At 49.5% G+C, this 16,126-nt stretch overlaps 1 protein-coding gene across 1 annotated transcript in view; it reads left to right on the forward strand.

Annotated features, from left to right (window-relative positions):
• TERT (telomerase reverse transcriptase) overlaps positions 1 to 15,406 on the forward strand; it is a 53,850-nt gene extending 38,444 nt beyond the window's left edge. The window contains exons 11-16 of the mRNA XM_049861160.1: positions 173 to 358; positions 9,421 to 9,547; positions 10,319 to 10,380; positions 12,860 to 12,984; positions 14,002 to 14,139; positions 14,649 to 15,406. Coding sequence (XP_049717117.1) covers positions 173 to 358; positions 9,421 to 9,547; positions 10,319 to 10,380; positions 12,860 to 12,984; positions 14,002 to 14,139; positions 14,649 to 14,752 — 742 coding nt within the window. The 3' untranslated portion in view covers positions 14,753 to 15,406. The remainder of the gene's footprint in view (positions 1 to 172; positions 359 to 9,420; positions 9,548 to 10,318; positions 10,381 to 12,859; positions 12,985 to 14,001; positions 14,140 to 14,648) is intronic.
• The last annotated feature ends 720 nt before the right edge of the window (positions 15,407 to 16,126 follow it).

Genomic DNA, 16,126 nt, shown 5'->3' on the forward strand with positions numbered 1-16,126 from the left:
GAGGACAAGCCCCCATAATGGAGCCCAGAGCGGCCCGTGCCTAGTCCTGACAGTCCACACCCCCGCCCCAGGCTGCCTCTCTGAGTTTTATGTAACATTTGATGAGTGCTTCAGCATTCCCCATTGATGACAGTTCTTTCACCCCGCTGGCTAACCCTGCCCTCTGACCTAGCACCCTGGTGAGAGGCGTCCCTGAGTATGGCTGCATGATCAACTTGCGGAAGACGGTGGTGAATTTTCCCGTGGACGATGGCCCGGGGCAGGCCACCATCCTCCAGCTGCCAGCCCACTGCTTGTTCCCCTGGTGTGGCCTGCTGCTCGACACCCGGACCCTGGAGGTGTTCTGTGACTACTCCAGGTAAGCACACCTGGCCAGGTGGGGAAGTTGTGGCTGGGTCCAGTGTCATTGCTGCTCCCAGTAGGGGGTCCACCCTCCTGCCTAGGTATAAACTCATCTTCTCAGGGTGGGCAGTAATTTGCCTTTCTCTTGGGAATGAAGTAACTTTCAAGGTGGGTGGTCCTCAGGTCGTTCGCTTTGGAGGAGGAAATTAGGGGGTAGACCCGGAGGACAGCATGTTACTCAGATGCTGTGTGAACCTTCACGTAGAGACTTTGTGCAGCTGTTTGACGGAGTCTCTTTATCGCGAGGGCACGCCCTTCAGCACTCGCTCTGTGGCCATCCCTGGATGGCTCATAGCAAACTGGAAAGAGATTTACAACAAACACTGGTCCAGAAAAATTTGAGAATGGTCAGGGGCAGATAGTTGGTAGAAGAAAGAAATATAGTTGCCAAATAAACATTTGAAAACATTTTACCAGTTTAGTTATTAAAGAAACACAATTTAAAACAATGAGGTACCATTTTCCCTCTAAAATTGCAGTTCCTTTTCCAGGCTCATGTAATTGAGGTGGCGCAGTGGTTAAGAGCTCAGGCAGCTAACCAAAAGGCCAGCAGTTCGAATCCACCAGCTGCTCCTTGGAAACCCTATCGGGTGGTTCTACCCTGTCCGGTAGGGTTGCTATGAGTTGAAATCGACTCAGTGGCAACGGGTTTGATTTTTGGTTGGTTGTTCATCGAATTGGGGTGAGGGAGAGGCCACTTCGATGCATTTCTGAGGGGAGGGCGGACTGGCACAACTTTTCTGGAAAGCAGCTTATTCACTTTAAAGACCTTAAAATGTTCATACATTTTTTCCACAGTAATTCCACTTCTAAAAATCTATCCTAAAGAAACAACCAGAAATATTATCAAAGACTTTACCAGTAACATTTTTAAATGTTCAAGGTAGCATGCCTTCATTGTTATTATTATTTTTTAAATAATTTATTTTGTGTTTCGTTGTTGAGCATATACACAGCAGAGATTTACCAGGTCAACAGTGTCTACTTGTCCAATTCAGTGATATTGATTACTTGTCCAAGTCAGTGACATTGATTACATTCTTCAGTTGGGCAACCATTCTCACCCTCCTTTTCTGACGTAAACTCAGCGCTCCCTAAGGCACCTATCTAAGCTTTCAAATTGCTCTTGTCAGTTTGATCCCATGTCGATAGTTCTTCAAAAGAGCACAACGCTCAAGGCAGACATTCCTGACTAGTTAAGCTAAACTATTGTTTGGTTTTAAGAAGACTTCAGGGCATGTTTTTGGTTTAAGGTTTAAAGATTATTCCAGGGCAATAAACTCACTGTCATACAGTCCATCGCACTCATACCGACCCTATAGGACACAGTAGCACTGCCTAATAGGGTTTCCAAGGCATGCCTAGTGGATTTGAACTGCTGACCTTTTGGTTAGCAGCCATAGCTCTTAACCACTACAATAAAGTCCTTAAAGTGTTCATATTTTCACCAGAGAAGACATTCAGGTTGCTAACAGACACATGAGGAAATGCTCACGATCATTAGCTATTGTGGTTAGGTGCTGTTGAGTCAGTTCCGACTCATAGCCACCCTGTGCACAACGGAATGAAGCACTGCCCTGTCCTGCAACCATCCTTACACTCTTCGTTAGGCCTGAGCTCATTTAGTTGCAGCCACTGTGTCAATCCACCTCACTGAGGGTCTTCCTCTTTGCCACTGACCCTGTACTTTGCCAAGCATGATGTCCTTCTCCAGGGACTGATCCTGACACGTCCAAAATACATAAGATGCAGTCTCGCTATCCTTGCTTCTAAGGAGCATTCTGGTTGTACTTCTCCCAACACAGATTTGTTCATTCTTTTGGCAGTCCATGGTATATTCAATATTCCTTGCCAACACCATAATTCAAAGGTGCAAATTCTTCTTCAGTCTTCCTTATTCATTGTCCAGCTATCACACACATATGATGTGACTGGAACTACTATGGCTTGGGTCAGGCACACCTTAGTCTCCAAGGTGACATCTTTGCTTTTCAACACTTGAAAGAGGTCCTTTGCAGAAGATTTGCCCAATGCAATGCATCTTTTGATTTCTTGACTGCTGCTTCCATGGCTGTTGATTGTGGATCCAAGTAAAATGAAATCCTTGACAACTTCAATCTTTTCTCCATTTATCATGATGTTGCTCATTGGTCCAGTTGTGAGGATTTTTGTTTTCTTTATGTTGAGGTGCAATCCATACTGAAGGCTGTGGTCTTTGATCTTCATTAGTAAGTGCTTCAAGTCCTTTTCACTTTCAGCAAGCGAGGTTGTGTCGTCTGCCTAACGCAGGTTGTTAATGAGTCTTCCTCCAATCCTGATGCCCCGTTCTTCTTCATATAGTCTAGCTTCTAGGATTATTTGTTCAGCGTACAGATTGAATAGGTATGGTGAAAAGATATAGCCCTGACGCACACCTTTCCTGACTTTAAACCACTCAGTGTCCTTTTGTTCTGTCTGAACAACTGCCTCTTCATCTATGTAAAGGTTCCTCATGAGCACAATTAAGTGTTCTGGAATTCCCATTCTTTACAATGTTATCCATAGTTTGTTATGATCCACACAGTTGAATGCCTTTGCATAGTCAATAAAACACAGGTAAACACCCTTCTGGTAGTCTCTACTTTCAGCCAGGATCTATCTGACATCAGCAATATCCCTGGTTCTACGTCCTCTTCTGAAATTGCCCTGAATTTCTGGCAGTTCCCTGTCGATATACTGGTGCAGCCGTTTTTGAAAGATCTTCAGCGAAATTTTGCTTGTGTGTGATATTAATGATATTGTTCTATAATTTCCACATTCAGTTGGATCACCTTTCTTGGGAATAGGCATAAATATGGATCTCTTCCAGTCGGGTGGCCAGGAAGATATCTTCCATATTTCTTGGCATAGATGAGTGAGCACCTCCAGTGCTGCATCCGTTTGTTGAAACATCTCAGTTGATATTCCATCAATTCCTGGAGCCTTGTTTTTCACCAATGCCTTCAGAGCAGCTTGGACTTCTTCCTTCAGTACCATTGGTTCCTGATCATATGCCACCTCTTGAAATGGTTGAACATCGACTAATTCTTTTTGGTATAATGACTCTGTGTATTCCTTCCATCTTCTTTTGATGCCTCCTGCGTCGTTTAGTATTTTCCCCTTAGAATCCTTCACTATTGCAACTTGAGGCTTGAATTTTTTCTTTAGTTCTTTCAGCTTGAGAAACGCTGAGTGTGTTCTTCTTTTTTGGTTTTCTATCTCCAGCTCTTTGCAGATGTCATTATAGTACTTTACTTTGTCTTCTTAAGCTGCCCTTTGAAATCTTCTGTTCAGTTGTTTTACTTCATCATTTTTTCCTTTTGCTTTATCTGCTCAACATTTGAGAGCAAGTTTCAGAGTCTCCTCTGACATCCATCTTGGTCTTTTCTTTCCTGTCTTTTCAGTGACTTCTTGCTTTTTTCATGTATGATGTTCTTGATATCATTCCACAACTCGTCTGATCTTCAGTCACTAGTGTTCAATGCGTCAAATCTGTTCCTTAGATGGTCTCTAAATTCAGTTGGGGTATACTCGAGGTTGTATTTTGGCTCTGGTGGACTTGCTCTGATTTTCTTCAGTTTCGCCTTAAACTTGCCTATGAGCAACTGATGGTCTGTTCCACAGTTGGCCCCTGGCCTTGTTCTGACTGATGATATGGAGCTTTTCCATCGTCTCTTTCCACAGATGTAGTCGATTTGATTCCTGTGTGTTCCATCTGGTGAGGTCCATGTGTATAGTCGCCGTTTATGTTGGTGAAAGAAGGTATTTGCAATGAAGAAGATGTTGGTCTTGCAAAATTCTATCATTCAATCTCTGGCATTGTCTCTAACACCAAGGCCATATTTCCCAACTACTGACCCTTTTTCTTTGTTTCCAACTTTCGCATTCCAATCACCAGTAATTATCAAAGCATCCTGATTGCATGTTTGATCAATTTCAGACTGCAGCAGCTGATAAAAATCTTCTATTTCTTCGTATTTGGCCCTAGTGGTTGGTGGGTAAATTTGAGTAATAGTCATATTAACTGGCCTTCCTTGCAGGCATATGGATATTATCCTATCACTGACAGCGTTGTACTTCAGGATAGATCTTGAAATGTTTTTTTTGACGATGAATTCAACACCATTCTTCTTCAAGCTGTCATTCCTGGCATAGTAGACTATATGATTGTTCGATTCAAAATGGCCAAAGACCAGTCCATTTCAGCTCACTAATGCCTAAGATATTGATGTTTATGTATTCCATTTCATTTTTGATGATTTCCAATTTTCCTAGATTCATACTTCATACATTCCAGGTTCCAATTATTAATGGATGTTTGTAGCTGTTTCTTCTGATTTTGAGTCATGCCACATCAGCAAATGAAGGTCCCGAAAGCTTTACTCCATCCACGTAATTAAGGTCAACTGTACTTTGAGGAGGCAGCTCTTCCCCAGTGGTCTTTTGAGTGTCTTCCAACCTGGGGGGCTCATCTTCTGGCACTATACTAGACAGTGTTCTGCTGCTATTCATAAGGTTTTCACTGGATAATTATTTTCAAAAGTAGACTGCTGGGTCCTTCTTCCTAGTCTTTCTTAGTCTGGAAGCTCAGCTGAAACCTGTCCTCCATGGGCGACCCTGCTGGTATCTGAATACCAGTGGCATAGCTTCCAGCTTCACAGCAACACGCAAGCCTCCACAGTATGACAAACTGACAGACACGTGGGGGAATTTGCTATTAGAGAAGTGCAAATCAAAACTACAATGAGATTCCGTCTTGCCCCGACAAGACTGGCGTTAATCCAAAAAACACAAAATAATAAATGTTGGAGAGGTTGTGGAGAGACTGGAACACTTATACACGCTGGTGGGAATGTAGAATGGTACAACCACTTTGGAAATCAATTTGGCACTTCTTTAAAAAGCTGGAAATAGAACTACCATACGATCTAGCAGTCCCAATCCCTTGGAATATACCCTAAAGAAATAAGAGCCTTCACACAAACAAATAATATGCACACCCATGTTTATTGCAGCACTGTTTACAATAGCAATAAAATGGATTCAACCAAGGTGCCTATCAACAGATGAATGGATAAATAAATTATGGTATATTCACACAATGAAATACTACACAACGATTAAGAAGAACGATGTATCTGTGAAATGTTTCATAACATGGAGGAATCTCAAGGCATTATGCTGAGTGAAATTAGTCAATTGCAAAAGGACAAATATTGTATGAGACTACTATTATAAGAACTCTAGATAAAGTTTAAATACAGAAGAAAATATTCTTTGATGGTTACAAGGGCAAGGAGGGAGGGAGAGGGATATTCACTAACTAGATAGTAGACAAAAATTTTTTTAGGTGAAGGGAAGGGCAACATATAACATAGGGATAGTCAATACAACTGGACTAAACCAAAAGCCAAGAAGTTTCCTGAATACAACCAAATGCTCTGAAGGGCAGAGTAGCAGGGATGGGGGTCTGGGGACCGTGGTTTTAGGGGACATCTAGGTCAATTGGCATAACAAAATGTATTAAGAAAATGTTCTGCATTCCACTTGGGTGAGAGGTGTCTGGGGTCTTAAACGCTAGCAAGTGGCCGTCTAAGATGCATAAATTGATCTCAACCCACCTGGAGCAAAGGAGAATGAAGGACACCAAAGACACAAGGTAAATATGAGCCCAGGAGACAGAAAGGGCCACATAAACCAGAGACTCCATCGGCCTGAGAACGGAAGAACCAGATGGTGCCTGACTACCACCTATGACTGCCTGACAGGGAACACAACAGAGAACCCCTGATGAAGCAGGGGAGCAGTGGGATGCAGATCTTAAATTCTCGTAAAAAAGACCAGGCTGACTGATACTGGAGGGACCCTGATGGTCATGGTCCCCGGACTCTTTGATAGCCCAAGATTGGAACCATTCTTGAAACCAACTCTACAGACAGGGATTGGCCTGGACTGTAAGATAGGCAATGATGCTGGTGAGGAGTGAATTTCATAGCTCAGGTAGATACGTGAAAATATATGGGCAACTCCTGGCTGGTGGCGAGATGAAAAGGACGCGGGGGACAGGAGCTGGTTGGATGGACACGGGGAACACAGGGTGGAGAGGAGGAATGTGCTGTCTCGTTAGTGGGAGAGCAGCTGGGAGTGCCTGGTGGGGTGTGTATGGCTTTTTGTATGAGAGACTGACTTGATTTGTAAACTTTCACCTAAAGCACAACAAAAATAATTACACATTAAAAAAAAAGTTAATATATTTCCCAGCTAATTCCACTTCTAGAAATCTATCCTAAAACAGTAACCAGGGATATTTTCAAAGATTTTACTTAAACATTTTAAATGTTCAGAGTAGCATGTTTCGTAACAGCAGATAATGAAATAACCTATATAAATACTTAAGTAGATTATCGTGTGCCTCAAGGTGAAACCTTAATCTGCCATTCACATCATGTGCTCAGAGAGTATTTAATGACATGAAACATTCTTTCAATGTAATAATGTTTAAAAGCAGGATAGGAGCCATGCCTCCCACTGGTATGAATTACATAGCTTACACATGTCCGTCTTTGTATATGTGTATCTGAGGACAGCGACTAGGCAGATATTGATGGTGGTGACCCAGCACCCACTTGCTGATGAGTGGACTCTGACTCATGGCGACCCCAGGGTGTGTCAGAGTAGAACGGTGCACCACAGGCTTTTCAGTGGCTGATTTTTTGGCAGTAGATTCTGAGGCGTTTCTTCTGAGGTACCTCTGGGTGGACAAGAACCTCCAACCTTTCAGATACAGCCAAGCACGTTAACCGTTGGCAGCACCAGGGACTTCGTGTTGATGGCAGCCAGAGGACATTTTCCTTGTATGCTTTCGGGTCTTCCACATTTCTCCTAGTACTAATGTGTGTGTGGTCACGCCAGCTGGGCTATGCTGCCATCTTTTTCTTGTTGTTGTTTTTTTTTATTTTTATTGTGCTTTAAGTGAAAGTTTACAAATCAAGTCAGTCTCTCATACAAAAATTTATATACACTTTGCTATATACTCCTAATTGCTTTCCCCTCAATGAGACAGCCTGCTCCTTCCCTCCACTCTCTCGTTTCATGTCCATTCCACCAGCTTCCAACCCCCTCTGCCCTCTCATCTCCCCTCCAGATAGGAGATGCCAACATAGTCTCAAGTGTCTACCTGATCCAAGAAGCTCGTTCTTCACCATGTGCTGTAGCCTTTTGACATGTCAGGGGCTGGTGGCAGACATGCAGAGATATAGATGAGCCCGTCTCTGTGGTTGCTGCCGCAGAGGGTCATCCCTTGCTTGCATTGCATGCCCAGGGCCAGCTGTGGCTCTGCGCCAGCCCTCCTCATCCAAGCCCACGCTGTGGGCCGTCCTCTTGGGGACGTCACCTGTTGCCTACAGCAGGGCAGAGAGGGTGGCAGGGTGGGGGCGGCTTCTGACGTGTGGAAGTGATACCTGGGTGTGCGCTGGCCACAGTTGCTCTCAGGCTACGCTGGTCATTCTCCCCACAAGGAGGGGTGGTGTCATGAGTTGAATTGTGTCCCCCCAAAATATGTGTCAACTTGGTTAGGCCAAGATTCCCAGAATTATGTGGTTGTCCTGCATTTTGTGATTGCAGTTTTCTGTTAAAGAGAATTAGGGTGGGATTGTAACACCCTACCCAGATCACATCCCTGATCCAATGTAAAGGGAGTTTCCCTGGGGTGTGGCCTGCACCACCTCTTATCTTACAAGAGATAAAAGGAAAGGGAAGCAAGCAGAGAGTGGGACCTCATACCACCAAGAAAGCAGTGCCGGGAGCAGGGTGCGTCCTTTGGATCCAGGGTCCCTGTGTGGAGAAGCTCCTAGTCCGGGGAAGATTGATAAGAAGGCTGACAGAGAGAGAAACCCTTCCCCTGGAGCTGACACCTTGAATTCAGACTTCTAGCTTACAGGAGTGTGAGAAAATAAACTCTCTGTTAAAGCCATCCACTGTGGTATTTCTGTTATAGCAGCACTAACTATAACAGAACTAGCTAAAACAGAACTGCTTTGTTCTTAGAAATGTCTCTGAGTGGCGAGTCAGACGTGTGTCAGCTCGAGGGAGCCCAGGAGCAAGTGGCTCTGTGGGTTTTACATGATTCATGTTGTTGGCTCAGTCATGTGCTGGTTGTACTGGGGCTCTGACTTGTTTGTCACTAATTAATGGACCTGTGCAACCAGCCAGGGCTTAGACACAACCGAGCGGGTCAACCCAGTCCATGTGCACATATGTGTATATGTGTTTGAGTGCAATTGCATGCATCAGTGTGTGAGCATGCACAAGGGTTTGCCTAGGGCTCCGAGTTGTGACCATGAGTGCTTACCATGAGCCAGATGTGTGCAGCGTGTCGTACCTGCTGTGACCAGGACATGGCTGGGAGGGAGGCAGAAAGAATGGGGAACAGGGAGGGCTCTCCTGAGCCAGGCTTTCACACAAAGGTGGGGAGCTGGCTGTGGGGTGGACACACACATTACATACTGTCAGGTAGACACATGTGCTCCATGATGGGAGGTGGACGTGTGTGGGATGTGAGGTGGACACACATTTGGCACTGGGAGGTGGACACATAGTTGGTGCTGTGAGGTGGACACATAGTTGGTGCTGAGGTGGACACACATTTTTCTTCTGTGAAGTAGACTCACATTTGGCTCTGTGAGGTGGACTCTCATTTGGTGCTGTGAGATGGACACACATTTAATGATGTGAGGTAGACATGTGTTTGAAATGTGAGGTGGACATGTTTGGTGCTGTGAGGTGGACTCACATTTGGCACTGGGGGGTGACCTCTAGTTTGGTGCTGTGAGGTAGACATGTTTAATGATGTGGGGTGGACACGTGTTTGGAATGTGAGGTAGACTCTCGTTTGGTGCTGGGAGGTGGACTCTCCTTTGGTGCTGTGAGGTGAGCACACGTGTAATGACGTGACGTGGACACATGTTTGACAGGCTTCTACCCCCTCCCTTGTGTCTGCAGTTATGCACGGACCTCAATCAAAGCGAGTCTTGTCTTCAATCACGGCTTCAAGGCTGGAAGAAACATGCGTCGCAAGCTCTTTGCAGTCTTGCGGCTGAAGTGTCATGGTCTGTTTTTGGATTTGCAGGTGAGCACGTTAGCAGTATGTGGTGGAACAGATTCCAGGGCTAAGCGATCCAGCTGGCCTAAAATTCTGTGTTATGGGATTTGCATGGCTTATCCGTCTATGCCCCTGTTGTCGTGTGTGTGTGTGCATGTACATGTGTGTGGGTGAGATTACAAGTGTGTACATGTGTGTGCGTGTGTATGAATGTGTGACTTTGTGCGTGAGTGCTTGAGTGTGCACACGTGTGTGCCTGTCCCTGCATGCGAGTGTACATGTGTGAACGTGTGAGTACATGTGTATGCATGAGTGTGCATGTGCGTCTGTACATACTCAAGTGCACACATATGGGCATGGATGTACGTGCACGCATGTGTATGTGAGTGTGCATACGCACATATGTGAGTGTGTGTACGTGTGCACGTGTGGCCGTCCACTTTAACTTGGTTGCTGACTCCCCTGTCCTGGTGCCCGGGCCTCTTCCTAAAGTGTGTGGAGGGTCAGAGGCACTTGGTGGGCTCCAGGTTCAGGGACTAGATGCACAAAGGTGAGGGACTGGCTGTGGGGGTGGGCGTGCGTGTGTGGGCTTCCTCCTGGCCCCCCCGCAGCGGGTCTGACACTGTCCCGCAGGCGGGCGAGCAGGCCGCCCCACACGGGCCGGGCTAGACCTCGCTGGAGAAAGAGGATGGTTTCCCATCAAAAGTTCCTCTGTTTGGTTCCGCTGACTGGTTGATGAAGCAGAGAAGACGTTCCAGAGGCATTTTTACCCTGCTTTCCCTTTCTCTTTAACTCCAGGTAAACAGTCTTCAGACAGTTTACATCAACGTTTACAAGATCTTTCTCCTGCAGGCCTACAGGTTGGTCACTGGAGCCACGCCAACACCGGAGGGAGGCACAGGGCCACGGGCGTTGGGACAGGGCCCGAGAGTCAGTTCTCTGCTGTTCTTTTGTCCCTGTGGCCTGTGCTAGGGCTTCTCAGGCTTACAAGCAAGCAGTGTCCATTTATTTTCTTTGGCAGTGGATGCCATCTCTTCTTCATTCTGGGTGCACTCCACTCCCTGAGAAGTACCTGTTTCCTGTTGTCTGTGTGATGGTGGTGTGGCCCTGGGGTGTCCCTGTGTTCTGGGCACTGACCATCGGGGGAGGGTATGACAGACCTGTTATGCAGAGTCCTCAGAGGAGGGTAGGGGAGGCGGAGGGAAGGCAGGCCCTCAAGGAGGGTGTGAGGAGAAGTCCTCTGGTGAGACTGGGGGCTGAGGGAGCACAGAGCATGAAGTGTTTGCTGCCCCCGCCCCACCCCTCTGCACTCCAGAAAGGAGCAGCAGAGAGCTGGCTCCCCAAACACAGCCTGGGCCACTTTGGAGGCAGGAAGCCTCTGCACCATGGAAAGGCTGTGTGAACGTGGAATGCCGGGCTGCCTGGGGGTCAGGCACGGGAGGGTGTTCCAAGTCTGTTGTGAAACAGGGTTATTGTCTGTTACAGCAATTAAATAAGGGCCCGTGAAAGACGCATCTGTGAAAATGTCACTCCAGGAAAGCTCTTTTTTAACCCCAAAGAGTGATTCTGCCTCTGTGTCTCGGCAGCGATGGCCACGGGCCTCATTGATCCCCCTTTTTGTCAGGGAACCAAGAGGTGCGGGAGCCCCATTTGCAGAGTTCTAGACACTCCTGCAGCCCTTGAGCTGTTTCTTCTCTCTTTGGTCTTTTGTGGTTGTAGTTTTACATCTGTTTACATTTTCCTGACCGTGCACCTGTGTTGTTGCATGTACGCTGTCTTGACACCTTTCTGGAAATATATTTGGAACGTTAGTGGGAACGTAGCCACACAAGATCTTTCTCGGGGTCGGTGGCATGCTTGGGCTTCTTTGGGGAGTGCTGAGATCAGGTGACAGACTCTTGGTGTGGGTGGAGGCCAGCCCCCAGGCCCCTGGTGGCCACACGTCACCTGTGCTCTGCTAACGGGGCCCTGCTCTTCCTCCTCCCTTGCTCAGCTCAGTGTCACCCTATTCCCCCACCATTGGGCCCCTCGCTCTGTGGGATCCTGGCCCAGGACACCTGCCCTTCGGTGGATGCTGTGGTGGCCCTGAGTTTGGGGAGGCTGCCCCATTTGTCTCATGTGAGGATCATCATGTAGCACTGTGCTCTGTGGGTTGAGTGGTGTGCAGATGACAATGGGTGCAGAGGGGGCACAGGGCGGCCTTCTCTCAGATGTGTAAGGGGAGCATGTGGGGAGAGAGGGGAGGGGAACTGGCCATGACATCACAGTGGAGGGCAGGAGAGAGGGGACGGGAGCCAGATGTGACGTCCCGGTGCTGACTGTGGTCCTCCAGAGGAGGGCAGGGGAGAGGGACAGGAGCCGGACGTGACATCCTGGCCCTGTGACTTGGGCAAGTTACCTTTTCTTAGAAAACATTTCTGAACTTGACTTTCAGGGAACATACTCCCTACCTCAGAGGGTCATTGTGAGGTGATGTCAGATTGCGTGTCTGCTCGGTACACTGTCTTAGTCTCCGAGTGCTGCTGTAACAACTGTTCAGGAGGCTAGAAGTCCAGATCAGGGCGAGACTCTAGTGGAAGGTCCTTCTTTGTCTGTTTCAGCTTCTAGTAGCTTCTGGCAACCCTTGTAGATGCATCTGTCTCTGTCATCATCTTCCTCTTCCCTTGTCTCTGTGTTTATTCTTTTCTTATATCACTCGGAAGTGATTAGGTTTAGAACCCACCCTACCCAGGCATGCCCTCATTAACGTAACAAAAGAAAACAGCTACTTCCAAATAGGGTCATATTTACAGGTACAGGGCTCAGGATTTCAATGCATATTTTTCAGAGAGACAGTCCAATCCATAATAGACACACCTTACATTATTCTAGAAAGGGCTTATGCAGGTGATGAGATTGGGTACCTCAGGCACCTGGCAAAGGACTTGTCATGTAATGCAGTACACACATCTGCACAAAGCAAACACGTATGTGCACAGAGGCATATGCATGCATACAGGTACACAGTTACACCTTATGCACACATGTACATACGTGAACATGCATGTATACGCACGTGTGCACATGTGTACATGTGCATACATGCTTGTGTGCATACATGTACACGTGTGCACAATACACATATAAGAACATGCATATTAACACACATGCATGTATAAGCATGCGCATAAACACATAGACATGTACACACACCTGCACACGTATGCACACATGCGCACACACAGGCACACATACATATAAGAACGCACATGCATCCATGCACAGGTGTATACGCACACACACGTACACAATCACATTTTAGCCTGGAGACTCTCCTGATGCCGCTTGTCCCTCCCTTAGGTTCCATGCGTGCGTGCTCCAGCTTCCATTCAATCAGCAAGTTGGAAAGAATCCCTCGTTTTTCCTCAGAGTCATCTCCGACACAGCCTTACGCTGCTACTCCATTCTAAAAGCCAAGAATGCAGGTACGCGCGGGGTCCAGTGGCTGCGGGGGACTGAGCCCCAGGCACCGTGTGGGTTCCGAGGATCGCCCACGGAACTGGTGAGATGGGAATTGCCCCTGCACAAGGCCATCTCACACTGTTTGCCAGCACATTCCTCAGCGGAATGCCTGTGGGCCCGTGGACGCCACTGTTGGTGTGAGCAGCATCCACCTTCTTGGCGTTAGGAAAGCCGGGACATTTGGGAGAGCAGGGTTCGGAAATGTAGAGGTGCTCACGTACCTGGAACTGCTTCTGCTACTGACGCCCACTGGTGGACGAGTCTCCCAAACTTGCGCTGACAGAGCAGGAGGTTCTTGTGATTGGGATGGGCAGGAGGACGTAGGGAATTGGCACTGGCCCTTCTGCTTTCACTCGTCCATCACACGGTGAGCTGGAAGTGCCTGGGCACCTCAGCCATGCAGCCTGCATTTGGTGCCTGTGCCCTCCTTCCCCCTGTGTGCAATGGGGGTGCGTATGCAAACCTGGACCAGGCTGTCAGGAGGAGACTGAGCCCATGCAGACTCCCAGTGACCCCCTTCCCATCTCAGGAGCAGAAAAGTGATGGGAGACGCCCCTCTGCAAAGCCTTTGCCCCTCTCTCTGCTCAGGGACCCCGCCCTCCAGCTCCTGGTACGCCTTCACAGAGTTCCTCACCTCCCACTCTGCACACAGATTCTGCTGGTTGTCTGAAATCCAGCCCAGGCCACGACTCTGTGGTCCTCGGTTCGCGATTTGACTTTTTGTTGCTATTTCTGTTTTGGAGATTTCATTTGGAGAAGGAGGAGAGAAGCGTTCTGGTTGGCAGGATTCTCTGGTGCTGGTGTTGGTGCCGCCCCCAAAAGGGGTCACCTGCTTGCCTCTGGCCCGGCCCCCCCACCACTCTGGACTCAGCCTGTCCTGGTGGGCCCGAGGGCACAGCAGGCAGGCCTGAGACAAAGGGTCCCCGAGGGAACAAGGTGGAGCCGGGTGGGCAGGTTCTGAGCTTCCGTTGTTACTGCAGGGATGTCGCTAGGTGCTCCTGGTGCCGTGGGCCCGTTCCCTTCCGAGGCAGCACGCTGGCTCTGCCACCATGCCTTCCTGCTCAAACTGTCCCGCCACCGAGTCACCTACAAGTGTCTGCTGGGGACACTCAAGACAAGTGAGCATGGGTTGAGGGAAGCCCCGGTCACAGTGCTGAAGCAGCAGCCTTGTCTGCTCGGCGATGGGGAGTGGATGTGTGGGGACATGGGCGGTTAGAAATGCACATTCTAGCCCCACCTCTCCCAGGGTCTGATCTGGCTGGGTTGGGGGGGACGCCAGGGACCCATGCTTAGAAGGTGCTTCCCCAGCGAGTGGGTGTTCCTGGGTCATGGGCTCCTTCACCTGCCCCCAGAAGGCCAGGGCACTGCTGGGCCAGTCTGCTTCTAGCTCCCATCTCATGGGCCTCTGGTCCTCGCTACCTCTCCTGCAGCCCCGAGGCCTGCACTCCCATCTCCCCTCAACCCCAACAAACCCCAGTCTCCTCCCTGCCTCTCCCCTGTACTGGCAGGCCTGCATGTCCCCACCTGGAGTGCGTCCGCACTCAGTAAGAGCGGCGGCTATCCCCTGGGCCACGGGGAGGGCACTGGCCTCACATCAGGCCCTCTCACTTCAGTGATTTCCTTGCAGCCAAGATGCAGCTAGGCCGCAAGATCCCGAAGGCAACAATGGCCCTGCTGGAGGCTGCTGCCGCCCCCTCCCTGTGTGGGGAATTCAAGACCATCCTGGACTGAGGGCAGGAGGCCCCTCCAGCAGCCTGGGACGAGCTCAAGGGCAGGTTTGGGCTGGGCGGCCAGCAGCCACCATGGCATCTGCTTCTCCTTAGACCTCAAGAAGGGACTGTTGGGCTGGCTGGGGGGGGAGGCTCTTTGTGGCTGCTGTCCAGGCCCACTCCCTGTACCACCTCGGGGTGCACTGGTGGCTGAACTGTCTCAGGAGCAGGGCTTGTCCTGATGTGGAGCCAGTGGTAAGGGGTCTGTCCCTGCTTCTTAGGAGCAGAGCCCACCCAGCGTGACCTTCTAGTGGCCCAGGGTGTCCATCCTGCATCAACTAGTGACAGTTACATTTAGACATTACTGTTAGTGATGCCCCGGGGCAGTAGGGGAACCGACCTTTCAGCTGGAGACTGAAATCTGCTCTGGTCCTCAGTGGTGGGGCCTCTCACCCACCCCCTTCACCACGGGGCTGTCATGGAGGACCTTGACTTTCAGACTCAGGGATGATACCTCGGCTGGAGCTGCAGCAGGCACGTCCTGCTTGGTGCAGGGACGCACTGGGGGTGCCTCTGGCACGGGCTGGGCTGTGCCCTGCTGCCCACACTTGCCCTGGGAGCACCCCCAGCCATCATCCGAACTCTCCAGTTTATGGGGCCCAGAGCTGCATCCAGAGCCCACCCACCCCAAATTACGCTTTCCAGCAAGCAGAGGGACGAGTCATCAGTTTAAGTCCTGTCCACCTGGCCTCACCCATACCTGTGACCTTGCTCCACGCCACCCACTGGTCTCCTAAGTGTCCACACCCCGCCTGCCCACTTGCCCACCTGGGACACTGCACCAGCCTCTTCTGCTCTTGGACTGTTCTCCCTGCGCTCTCCTGTGGGCCTGCTCAGCCCACGGCAGCAATTGCTCTTCTTGGTCCTCGCTCCCAAATCGCCTGCAGTTCCCACCCCAAGCTCGGCCCTCTTAACCTCACTCCTCGTGGCACCTTCATCCCCTGTAACTCCCTGGCATCAGCCTTGATATGAGTGGCAGAGGGTCCCTGTGCTCTGCGCCTTCCCTGCTATCACCCCTGAGGACTTCCCACTTATTGTCCACCATGGGGGAGGATGCTCAAAGCCTGCCCCCCCTTCCTCTGCCTCCCCCTCCCTCCCCAGAATCCCACACCCGCACTTGTCCAATACCACAGATGTCTGACGCTTTCCCTGAACGCCACCTCTTGTCTAACCGACCATGTCCTTCCTGGTCCTGAGTTTGGACCCTTCCCTCCATGTTCCCCCAGCCCACCCATCATGAGCCCTGGATCCCCACCATCCATGTGACCTTTGGGGGCTCCGTATACAGGTGAGCATAGCCCACTCTCTGCAGCCTGGGTGGGAACTGAAGGGTGTG

Source organism: Elephas maximus, chromosome 2 (genome assembly GCF_024166365.1).
Source record: "Elephas maximus indicus isolate mEleMax1 chromosome 2, mEleMax1 primary haplotype, whole genome shotgun sequence".
NCBI classification, from domain to species: Eukaryota; Metazoa; Chordata; class Mammalia; order Proboscidea; family Elephantidae; genus Elephas; species Elephas maximus.